The following is a 12,710-nucleotide window of genomic DNA, read 5'->3' as shown; positions in this document are numbered from 1 at the left end:
TGCTGGGAAAAGGAACGCATTAAGCATAAACTGTAAGAATATGAAGGGATCAGGTAATAGATTTTTGACATTTGTTACTTGAATAAATGAGCATGGCAGGAAAACTGGTTGAAAACTAGTTCGCCAAGTGGTACAAGCAGAAAGACATTCAGGAACATGGAATGAAAATCTCACAGGTAACATCCGGCAAACTAAACAATTTCAGATAGGTTTGCAAGTAAACAAGGAAATCTGTGCCAGATTGGTGAGAGCAGCATTTTAAATCACTTGGAATCCTCATGGCTTCTCAACCCATCTACTCAGAACATCGTGATTCTTGGAGAAGCAGGTAGTTTGCAGAAGTTACTAATTTCTTTTTTGTTGTTTTGGGTCCCCACCCCCTCCACCCCCAAGGATTTGTTCTACATAAGTATACAAAACCAAAAACAATTAAGAGAAAGCCAGATGCTTGCAAGAGTTTATAGGTACAGATAAAAAAGCTATCATAAATGGTAAAGGTTCATTATCACTGATGGGTTTGGTTAAGATCTCAAGAGTCAAACAAGAGACAAAAAAGAACATTCCTGAATAGAACCTGCTCCTCCCACCCCTTTTTTTAGTAATTAAAAAAACCCAAACTAAAACCTAAAATCCACAGTAAATACTGTTCAGCTACTGCAACAAGCTAAACTTAACAGAGTGCCTGACTTTTTCTTTGTTATTTTTAGAATGCACTGGCTCACTAATAACGGCTGTTTCGGCATTTATCAATTCCATTGCAGGATATGCATATAAAAAGAAGATGAGGTAGATTAAACTGAATGACTATAGGAAAGATTCAGGCATATTTACAGGTTGTATCCTAAAATGAACTGCTTAAAAAAGACTTGGCCAAATGTAATTCATCATGAACAGAGCCTCTAGTATTCCATGTTCCAGGACAAAAAGTATTGACCCTTGCTAGAGTCACATTATTAGGTAGTGAATTGTCAGACAGACCTACTATGGTAATTTCTACATTGCCACAGTTTAAAAACAGACCCAGTAACAACTAAATACTCCAACATGGTTCTTAAAAAAATAGCATGGATTAAAAATTATGAGATTAGGATATTGAAACATTAATCTCTTTTCATTGTCATCAACATCCCTAGCATGTGATGGGAGTAGATTTTTGGGGAGGTGACATCACTGGCTCAGAACACCATGTGCCATAATAGCACATGACACACTTTTTCATCTGTGTTCTCAAAATGTAACTCTTCAGGTTTAGGTTTTCATACCATTTCACATGTGTTTAGTTTTACTCCATTTAAAATTATATATCCAAAACTTTAATGAACATGTATGAGCAATTTAAAATTATATTAATACCAGTAATAAAGTGATAATAAGCCTCTGAATGCAAAACTGTCTCCTGCATGATCTGTTAAGTTTTAAAATACATATACGATGACATCTAAACATACTATCAACTGGTTGCATAATATATAACTTATGTCAGAATTCACCTGATTATAGTAGCCTAGCTGACTATAGAAGAAGGAAAAAAAATATGGTTTAATAATCTGGATATTGGACAACTAGTAGAGTTACATACTTGTTTTAAGGAACATGGTAACAATAGTCTTTTGGGCTTTCTGTGTTTTGGAAGTGATCATCAAGCATATTAACAGGTCATCTTTCCCCAGACTGTAGCAAATGTTTAGGAACTTTTCAATCCTACTGCTCCATCCCACTACTACAATTCAGCTTGAGAGCAATCCTCAGAATACAGAGGTCAGTATAAACATTAATTTATCAAGTCACATGGGTGCTAGTTTTAATTTTAATCTTCAAGAAGTGGCATTCTCAATCACAACTGGGTAGCTTATAAATTTTGTCCAAAAATTACTTTTTGTGTGTGTGTTTAGAATAAAAACCCTCAACTATTCATCATTTGAAGTTATCTTGTAGAAATTTCTAACCTTCCTGTAATATGTTTTTAGAAGGGAGTGAGTGAGTGCTAAATAGCCAATCCATGTTTCTTATTTCAAACAGAAGTAAAACCAGAAGGAAGCGTTTACTGGAGAATTATCCTGGTTTATATTTAGTCTGAACTGGACTACTTTAGTGTTCAGTCATACGTACGCCCTTCTACCTGGCCTCATTGTCACTGTGAGCTGCTGAGTGTTACTGCAGTTACAGGAAGCAACATGCATGAAAGAACTTCTGATGACACACTGCACAAAGATTTGATGTCTGACCAAGTCTGGTTTACATGAAACCAAAACAATCAAGTAAGGAAAAACATGCCATAAAACCACACAAATAATAAGTCACTGTATTCTAGCCAGCAACAAAGCTGAGATAAGATACTTGATCAATTACCTGGGCACATGACAACAGTGCAAGCTAATTATACAGTTAACTTCAGAATTTACAGTGATTCACCTGGAAATCACATTAGCCCCAGAGTCCTCCTCAACCCACTCCTCGTATTACATAGGGATTTTCTTCCTAGCTTTACTAATACCAGAAATGTATTTTCTGAAAATACAGGTTTGTTTTGTAGTTGCACTGAAGTTAACGAGCGTCTTGGACATATTTAAGTCAAAACTATTCCCCCTCCTCAGTTTGGTTGAGGGTTTTGATGGGTGTACCTGTTCTTGATCGATATCCAGGGCTGCCCTTCCCAAGAACCACACACAGGAAATGTAGGCTCTTTATACATCTGCCATAGATAAAAAATGAACAACGACCTGAAAGTCTATAGAAAAAAAACCCCGAACATTTAAGCCAGAGGTATGTACATCAATACTATTATACAAAGCAGCTGATCCTGTCCCAAAGCAAACATTAGAATACGCAGTAAGAATCTAGAAAGATGGGCATTTCTTTTTCCTGAATAAAATTTTGAAGTTATCTGAGGACTACAACCTGTGAAGTGCAGATAATCTGTTTTCATTAGTTCAGTTTAAAATAGCAAAGAACAAGAACAATTTTGGTAGTTTAAGCCAGATTCACAATTTCAAGATTTTCAGTACCATACAGAATTCCGTATGTATGTGCTTTATTTATTTTCCCATCATGACAACTAACAGAGAGTTATTGTCAAACAAACACCATTTCAGGATACAAAGATACTTTGCTGTGCTATTATTAATGAAACATATTTCATCTTTGTTTCTACGTTTTCCTACTATTTTTCCTCAGTTTCTTCTACTGAGCCTGTCTTGACTCTTTTATACTTCCAGACAGCTGTCATCCCATTCTGGCAACCCCCCTGGCTCTGAACGTTTAATCTAATGTAGAGGTCTGGTATTCATACATGTAATGTATTGTTCATCTTTCTAGATGAGAAAGGTTTCATCTTATCTCCCATAAAGGCTGCAAGAAAATATATAAAAAGGACACTACAAATAGTCTTTATCCATTATGATTTATTCTCTACAATACTTCATTAGAGGATAGAGTTCAATTATTTACACTCAGAAGTTATTATATAGGTAGGAGGCAACCAAGTGTAATACAAAGAATTGGTCTGACATCTCTGCACTGAAGGTCAAAAGAGGTCTCCTGCTTTAAGGAAATAAATTAACCAAAAAAACCCCAACAAAACAACATGTAGTTTCCAGAATACAAACAGAAAACAGCACTAATAGTCAGTGAAGATTGCAGATGTTTGTTAATGTACTATGAAAACAAATTATTCTGTGCAAAGGTTAAAATGAACTCTTAGATTTTCTTACAGATTTTTTCTGATAAATTGTAGATATGTGATATTTTGACTATAAAACGTTCCCAAACTGAAATGGCCTCAGCTGAGATTGACTGTTGAACATTATGGAAAAAAAAAAATAAAATAAAGAACCTCACAGTGGCAACATTCCAACACTGACAGACTCCAGTGATCAAAGACATTCTCCTGTAGTTACTGTAAAACAAAGACAATTCATAATTGCAGTGAGATTATTTCTCAGGCATGGTTGTCATGAGAATAAGCCCTTCTAGACCAAAAGGCACTTGCTTCTAAGGATGAGTTAAATCCAGATCAAACCAGGTAACAGTTGCTTGAGAAGGAGCAGTTCTAACCTGCTGTCCCAGCCAAGTAACCATGGAGAAACTCTTACATCAACTGGTCATTGATTTTGCTTGCCTCCATCTCAAGGCAACTCAAAGTACGTTTCATTTCTAGTTCACCTCTTTCATCCTTATGCATAGCTGCCATGTAATGATCTAGAAATGGGATTATTTCCTGAGACCACCTGTCCTTGTAATACATTTTTTTCTGAGCTAACTATTGACACACCTTTCAAATGATTTTACAGCTGGACCCTTACGGGACTAAAGCTGAGAGGGCCTGTTTCTTAGGCAGCAGACCAGTGTTTCTGATTTGCCAACTTCTTTTCTCACTGCAACAAGACAAGAACACAGTACATACTTAGAGGCAATTTTGTTTTTGTTTTTGTTTTTTTTTCTTAAACAGACTGAGTGGGGAAATGGAAGTGGGAGAGGATTACACTTCCCCAGTCCCAAACCACCTGTCCCACTTCAGGCTTCAACCAACCAAGTCACTCGGTCCTAAAATTCTGTTCTTAAAAATGACAGCTAACCCTCCCCACCCCGCCCTTTAGATATCCCCTATTCAAATAAAATGAAATCAGGAACACTATACACTGTTGAAGACACAGAACAGGGCAAACATTTGAAAAAGAAACAATATTGTTGAAAAGCCTGGCACTATATGCCTGCATGACCAGTCTCACTGAGCGTGCTCAGGGGTGAAGTTTTAGCACCATTTTTTTGCTTGTTTTGTTTTAAACCTTTTAGAAATTAAATTCTAACATAGAACACTTGAACAGTAATGAGTGTAGCCCTATGTATCATACTGTTTGACAGCTGAAAGGTGAATGGCATGTCCAGAGCTGACCCCACCCTCGCCCATCACTACACGGCACCTGGGAGAGTAATTACAAACCACTCGAGTTTGTAACAAGACCGATTTATTCTCAGCAGCAGGAAATGATGAAACAATCCCTTAATCTTCAATTGCTTTTCAACAGCATCACAAGGGAAAAGTGGCAATTTATAAGAATGACCCAGTACAGGAGGAAAGCTGGGTCAATATTGCACCGTTATCCAGTATAGGACCCCCTCCTTTCCCTCACGTCTCTCTCCTCCAGCAGGAGAACATTACACCGACATGAAGCAAAACTGCTCAATTTTGTTTGCTTCTCTAGGACCAGAAGGAGCAGCAGCGTGCAGTTCTGAGCTTTCTACCAGCCCTATTCCCTGCCATGCCAGGAGAGAATTTCAGGCTTCAAACACCAGTCAGTTTTAAAAGCCATCATTACCACACACATGAAAGCTTTAAAGATATATGCAACCAAACAGCCGTTACTCTTGCTATGCACTTGTTTTTTCTTTCCCAATCATTGTTGACCATACAGAAACTTGGCAAACAGAACAAGACCCCAAAAATTACATTTTGACATCCCTCACTGACTTCAGGACATCCCTCAATGACACTGCAGAATAACAACTGGATATCTTCACTTCCTCTCAGAAGAAAGTATTTCTTGTAATCATCAATGATGGGAGAAGAAATACAGAATGCACACAAGTTTCACACAGTCTGGGTAATACAGGTTTCTCCACTCATTGCCTTAATGTGGTAATGACTAAACTGTGTAAGATAATAACTTACCAGTTAAACTACACAGCTCTTCTCTACAGGCCTGCTATAAACTGGAATACTTGCAGTTCTCAAAGATCAATAGTCACACCAGAGAAAGTGGCTGTCCTATCAAAAGGAGGGTCCCCGAGACTTTAGCTTAAGTTAAACAAATTTCAGTCACTAGTCTCACTTGTATGACTACAGCCAATGCACCGCAAATCTCCATCCCTCATCCAATCAGGCTCTGTAACAGATGTTTGGGCACAAAACTTGGTTGCAACGGAGCAGACTGTCCAGGGACACTCAAGTACCTCGTCCTTTGCATGCACAGCATGTGCCATGCTGCTCTCTTACAGGCCTAACAGCATTCTGTTTCATAGCAGGCTGCGTTACAAAGCACTGTCTAAAAAAACCCAGAAAACTGTAAACCAAGAGGATTTCTAGAAATCCATCTTACAGTGGGATCTGGTAATTAAAGCCTCCTAGGGTTTATTTAAATAATGGATTTATCTGCAATACCATCCAAAGGCTTTTCACATCTTTAAGTGTTTTCTGTCTGTGAGGATGGGGTGCTATCCAGATGTTCAACCCTCCCCCGTATCATAATGTCCGCCTGTGATGTGTGGGGACTGCAATCAGCTCTCGGTACACAACAGATACCAGAGATTAAAAAAAATTAAAAAGAACCTAAAAAATGTAGGACTCCGTTGCCCAGACTGCCAGGGGAATGATCCTACTTGATCTGGGGGGCTTCCATAACAAACAACTCAAGATTCCAGAGTGTCGGTAATACACAAGAACAGATCAGTCCGAAGTGGCACTTTCACTCCTAGAGGTCTTCTGCACCTCACGACAGTTCATAGGCATGGAGCCCCAATCCAACTGAACCCCCGTTCAGAGGGAAGGCTGAGATAAGGCTTGGGCCCCTGAAGTTCTGTCATGCTCTCATCCTCCCCCCAGGTCAGCTGGAAGGCAGACTTGGCAACGGAAGCTAGCATCATAAAATGGTGCAGTAATAGAAGTAACTGGACCAGGAAGAGGAGGCATCTGCCCCAATGATGTCGTAGCTGTTGGCAGCAACTGGGGAGTGGGACTGGTCATGCAGCCGTGTGTCAGGAGTAATGATTGTAAAGGGGGGGGGCATGAAGAGTGCCATTCTGGAAACAATGCTGACGGGAAGCCATGTATTCTGCATAACTGATTGTCACCTTCTCACTGCGGTACCTATGGGAACAGCATAAGAAAAAAATAACATAAACACACTGCAATATGAAGGGACTAGACATAAAAACATTCACCTCAGATCATCTTTTAGCTCACAGCAAATAGTGACCAACAGGAATCCTACTAACTTCATAAATTACTTTGTTTTGTTTGATATTGCCTCACACAGCAGTCTGAATATCCCATCTAAGCTTGAATTAGCTTCAATGTCCCAAAAGTTGAGCCCTATTCAAGGCAATCGTAATTAAGGAGACTCCTGAAGTAGTACACAGGAAACAAATGATCAATTTGTATTTCTTTTATCCACTTGCTGTAGAAAAAAAGGGACATGAAAACTTTGCTGGGACAAGACTCAATTTCAGAGACTAAATACCAGTATTTAACTACTATTTACTTCTGTGGTTATCTTCACATTTGAAAAGCTACTGAATGAAAATGATGGAGTTGGGTAAAGGGGAGTCACATGTACGTGACTTAGTCCACGTTGTACAGTCAGAATTCACAAAACCTGAAGTCCCTTCTGAGACACCAGAGGTTTCCGAGTGCTTCTAAAGCACTCTACACAACAGGTAACTTCAAAGTGATTGTGAAGTGCACTAAGTCCATTTTATACCAGATTTTAATGAAAACCTTCATCCTGTCCTCTCCTGTTAAAAAAAAAAACCCAAACCCTGCACAACTACTTCATTTCTCCAGAGGTAAGGAACGACCTGATAAATTAAGGTTTCTATACAAAACCAGAATGTCCCGATTTTTACTAACATAAAGGGAGCTGAAACCAATAGGACAGCTGGGGGGTATAGAAAAGCAAGCAAGTTCAGAAAACCAGCCAAATTTGAGTGTGGTTTGGTTTCGAGACAGCTGTCACCTCCCAATAGCTACACCATCCACAGATGAGCACCCTGAGAAAAGGAAATCCATTGTGAAGATACATAAAAATCAACCTTTTGAATTTTCAAATGTTCTATTTCTTTTGATCTTTCATGTGGATGATAGTATTAAAACCAGTGGCATTTCTCTTAGAAAATGCTAACTTCAATCCTGCACAGACCTAACATATAGTGCTTCACTCCATATACTAACACGTGGCATTTATGATTTTGTCTTTCAGACCGTATTTCCCACCTGAAAGAGGCAGGAAGACTTATATCAAACACAAATATTTTAGATTACACAAAAAACACTATGAAGTAAAATTAAAAGATGACAAATATATCGACTTACCTGGTGAGTTTAATCGTTTTCCTAAAATCATTGGTAATCGGAGCCTTAAAGCCACCTTTCCTGAGTAAGGAGTCTATGGTCTGGATCTGATCCCAGTCTATTGAAAATTAGAAGCAAGGGAAATCTTTCAATATATAACTGGTTTTTAAAAAAGATAAGAGATGCATTAAAAGGCCTCTAGAAAAGCACACAACTAAACAGGAAATTTTGAGCTGTTAAGACACTCGTGGTCTTACGCATGCACACTATCTGCACATGCCAACACCTTCAACTCATACTGGAACTGGTCTATAGAACAGTAATTCCATTTTCCATATGACCTCTCTCCTTATAAAGGTCTGTGCCTTGCTTCTGTTGCAGGGACCCCAACCTGTTTTCTCATGTGCCACTCAAGGTCAGCTCCATAAGCCTTAAAATAAGGTAACACTTAGCTCTTTACATAGACAAATTGGGATCAACCTGATGCTCTAGTGATAGCACAGTACGCTGCTATGTGAGAGAGCAGAGTTAAAATTCCTACCTTCGTCTTTTGCCCCAGAGCCAGGAGGATGCGACCACTCCACTCTGCTAGGTGGAGGAAAGGAGGTAATATTTTGAGCAGTTACCATGGTGACCACTACTATATTTGAGTGGGAAGTGTGCTCCAGAGGGGCCCTGTTTCCTGCCCTCATCTGGAGGATGCTACTTTAGCAAGAATGAGGAGGAAGGGGACTCTCCTGTTGGTGCTGTGCAGCCTGCAGTTATCCTAGTTGGTGGGAGAAACATAGAAGAGGAAAGATGCAACGCTGAATGAAGCTTGAAGATCCGTACTTTGAGATCCTCTATTTCTTAAGCCCTAGAACATTTTTACGCTAAGATAACAGCTGCACACGGATGTGGGATGAGAGAAAGTCCAAATGAAAACCCAGCAGCAAGCAGCTGTATCAGGTGTCAGTTATCCAGATTAAGCCTGGTGGTTCCATGGCACTACTGTGAGGACAGCATGGCAATCCAAAAACAAAATCCATAGATTTCTGTTACCCAATCCTGTGACACAATGTGTTGACATTTTTGGCTGCCATCTCAAACCCACCTTGTTCCTTAGCAACCTCAGGTAAATACGTGGCTGTGCGTTTGACACCTTTCTCATTGATGAACTCTATTCTGATCCCATGGATCCCAACCTATAGATGGAAATGAATAGCCAAATAAGAGGTGTTTGCTAGCACTGAGTCCATGACCGAGCTGTCATTCCCAAAACACTGTGTATCTCTCTATGGCCAGTTTGGCTTTTGCTTTGATAAGGACATTCTCTTCCTCACTATCCTTGCCAGGCAGGACTCACAAACTGCTCTTAGCAGCATAAAGGACCTCTGCTACCTCTCCCAGACGAGCCTAACCAATCTCCTTGCTAATTCTCCTGAAGTAAGTCTTGTCAGAAGTCTGACAGCTTTCCGTCTTTTATGTTGGGCAAGAAAGACAGGATCTCTACAACAGTCACGCCTAAACCAGCCCAACCACAAAGTCTATTTAATCCTTCTTGAACTAAATACACTTCCATGGACAAGGTCCTAAAAAAGAATACCTTTGGTCTTAACTACTTTTTATTCCCAGTTCCTATGCCCAGCATCAAAATACTTCCCAGATTTGTATGTACGTATGTATTTACACCCATCTCCTATTGGGCCAAATCCATAAAACACTTTCATGTCTCTCTTATTCCCGTTCAGATCCCCTCCAACCAAAAGCACACTGCTAGCTCATTCTCTTCCTCCCTCGTAGTTTTCCAGCCCTGTTTCTTCTATTCTCAGTTCCTTCTACCCCCAAACACCTCTGTAACAAAGGAGACATATCACCATGTACTAACCCGAACCCGAACGGAACGAGAATGATGCAGAGTTCCAAATGCACCTGTTCTCACCTCCCAGTCCAGGTAGTCACTGGCATCTTCAAAGTTAGTGAGGAGGGAGACAGAGCAGAAGAGTTTGGGCAGCTCCTCGCGGGTCAGGGGTGGAAATCTGCTGTCCTTAAGTGCACTAATGGAAGGAGAAGATATATTGCCTAATGCAAGCACCACATTAAAGTGTCAGATGCTCGATTATTCCCTTTTTGGTTATGCCACTCTGAAACCGTTTCTCTTTGCTACTGCAGAGAAAGTTATCTGCATCACCTCCTAATCTGATGAACTGTAATGATGAATGCACACACTAGTGCAAGCTTCCTGGTGCTGTCCCCCACTTACTGCAGCTGGAGACAAATTATGTGCTACATATATAAGATGTCAAAAGCATTAGTATGCAGGAGAGGTGCCATATTAGCCTTAAAACATCAACCAAAATTCACCAGTTGCAAAGATGTTTCACTAAGTCCTGATGTATTACTTTACCCTATGATACATTTCTCAGGTTTCTTTTACTGAGAAACATAAAACTGAACCATGTTGATCCAGCATCTTAACTTTGAATCCTTGCAGATCTTCAGAAAATTAAACTCATTTCAAATTACCTGGTTAATGTGTATTCCCTGAGTCCTGAGTGAAGATTCATGGCTGAAAAGGTCCCGATGCAGCCACGAAGCCGCTTGTCTCTCCCCGTCTTCCACGTCACAAAGAGTGGACTGGAAATGCAAAAAAGAGATACTCCAGCCTCTGGAGATACCCAGTTGCTAAGGGGAGACCAACAAGGTGTAAAAGGGCACGTATGCATGCACTTTCTTTCTCTCCCTCTAATAAACCCCAATAGGCATATTTTCTCACCTGCTACTTAGCACTAATAAAATCCCCCAGATCACCAAATTCAAAAACCCAACATCTTCCCCAAACTTGCCCTCCACTGACACCTTCCTGGCCAGACTCTGCACTGTCTTCTGACGAATGATATGGTTATTGACCCCACTGATTACGTCTTTGAGTAATAGCCTCACTCTGTAGCATCCACTAGTTTAGATGACAACCCATATAAAAACAGGTGAAGCAATAGATTACTTATTTGCTTATTGAACCTGACAGATCCCCAAGCATCCTGCAAATTATCTGTAATGCAGGTTTGTGATATAAGCCTTTTTTTTTTTTAAGGGATAAAAAGCAAGCCTAGGTTATTGGGTTGTATTTTTGGTTTTTTTCACTGTTATTTCCATGACTTTATCTGACTTCTAGGTCCATCCCTAGTGCTTGATTTTTGTTATCATCTTTTGCTTACGTTACATTTGATTTATATTCACTCATACTCCCTCCTGTTGAACACATACCTAAATCGTAATATTATGACTACTCAAATATCACATGGATTTCTGTTTTCCCACCTACTATCATGAATTTACAGGCATAACAGTAGATTCTCAAATTCAGCAGGCTCATTTCAATCTGTTAAAGTAGAAGCCATGGTTAAGCCTCAAAGAACGAACAGTTCAGGACAACAGTATTCAGTAGAGGTAAACAGGTAAAGATGACTGATCATATTAAATGCAAAAAATTCACTTCTACAGAAGTGAGTGAAATTGCAAACAGATGTAGAGAGAAACAGTAAAGGGAGAAACAATAAAGAAAGGACAGTGCAACTCTACAAGAATATCTGAACATCTGGAAAATGTTGCAAGGCAACTGTTGATGCTGATCTAATTAAAAAACCAGGATGAATGATCTTACTTTTTTCAGATTACAGAGTATTGAATACAAGATGTGGTCACTTCAAACATAAGCATAAACAAGAAAGTCATTAGTGATTCCAAACATCAGTCTGTGGGTATCTATTGTACTTTAAAGGCAAGCGATTTCACACAAAACATGCAGTGTTAATAATTTTTCTGAGATTAAACAAACATTGACAGGAGTTCTAGAACATGAAGACAGATTAACTGATTCTACAACAGAGCTCAGACACTTTCCTCAAACTCTTGAAGCTCTTGTAAGCAATATATCTTTGCAGCAAACATTACACAATACAGTAAGATATTCTGTTCGGACAATAAAACCAAATACAACCAGCATGGAGTGTGGATGATTTCTCAGACACAAGCAACAGAGTTTCTTATGTCTAAGTATTTAGAACATAACTTAAACTGTAGTGATAAAGCAATGCCCAGCGATGCTTCTCAGAGCAACAGTGGAATTAAAAAACTCTATCACAAAATAAATCCATCATTCAGGATCTAGTTACTAGCTATGACCAACAGCAGAAGTACTACCCAAAAGAGCAAATAGCCGTTAAGTAATTATTGTGAAGTACTTTGCCCACAGAGGAAGTGGAAACATTCTTCCACAATCATCAGCAACCTTATGCATACTTGACCAAGACAGAGGATTTACTGTTCTAGTTTTCCAACAACACCTCAAGGCACTCACAGGATATCATTCCTCTAGACTTTCAGCTATGTACCATATGTTAAAACAGAAAACAGAAACAGCGTAAGGAAATACATTAGAAAGATAAGAAAAAAGATACTAAACTTACAAAGGAGACTTCCGAGCAACATTGTCACAAGCTCAGTGGAAATTTAGCTTAATCTAAATTAAGTTTTGAAACCATTACTTAGCCCACATGACACTCACCCCAAACATAAAAGAGAAAGGAGAAAATGAAAAGCATCACTGACACAATACAACTCCAAGTAAGCTCCTTCTCTTCTTCGATTCAAGTTACAGGTTTAC

The 12,710-nt window shown here is 39.3% G+C and overlaps 1 protein-coding gene across 1 annotated transcript in view; it reads right to left on the bottom strand.

The window, feature by feature from the left end:
* Positions 1-6,337: 6,337 nt before the first annotated feature.
* Positions 6,338-12,710, bottom strand: part of AMMECR1L (AMMECR1-like) — a 10,139-nt gene continuing 3,766 nt past the window's right edge. The window contains exons 2-6 of the mRNA XM_010019706.1: positions 10,571-10,681; positions 9,987-10,101; positions 9,159-9,249; positions 8,087-8,183; positions 6,338-6,862 (exon numbers count right to left, since the gene is read on the bottom strand). Of these exons, the coding sequence (XP_010018008.1) occupies positions 6,751-6,862; positions 8,087-8,183; positions 9,159-9,249; positions 9,987-10,101; positions 10,571-10,681 (526 nt within the window). The 3' untranslated portion in view covers positions 6,338-6,750. The remainder of the gene's footprint in view (positions 6,863-8,086; positions 8,184-9,158; positions 9,250-9,986; positions 10,102-10,570; positions 10,682-12,710) is intronic.

This window comes from Nestor notabilis, unplaced genomic scaffold (genome assembly GCF_000696875.1).
Source record: "Nestor notabilis isolate BGI_N333 unplaced genomic scaffold, ASM69687v1 scaffold28988, whole genome shotgun sequence".
Classification (NCBI taxonomy): domain Eukaryota; kingdom Metazoa; phylum Chordata; class Aves; order Psittaciformes; family Psittacidae; genus Nestor; species Nestor notabilis.
The sequence above is the reverse complement of the archived record's forward strand: the minus strand, read 5'-3'. Positions and strand labels throughout refer to the sequence as shown.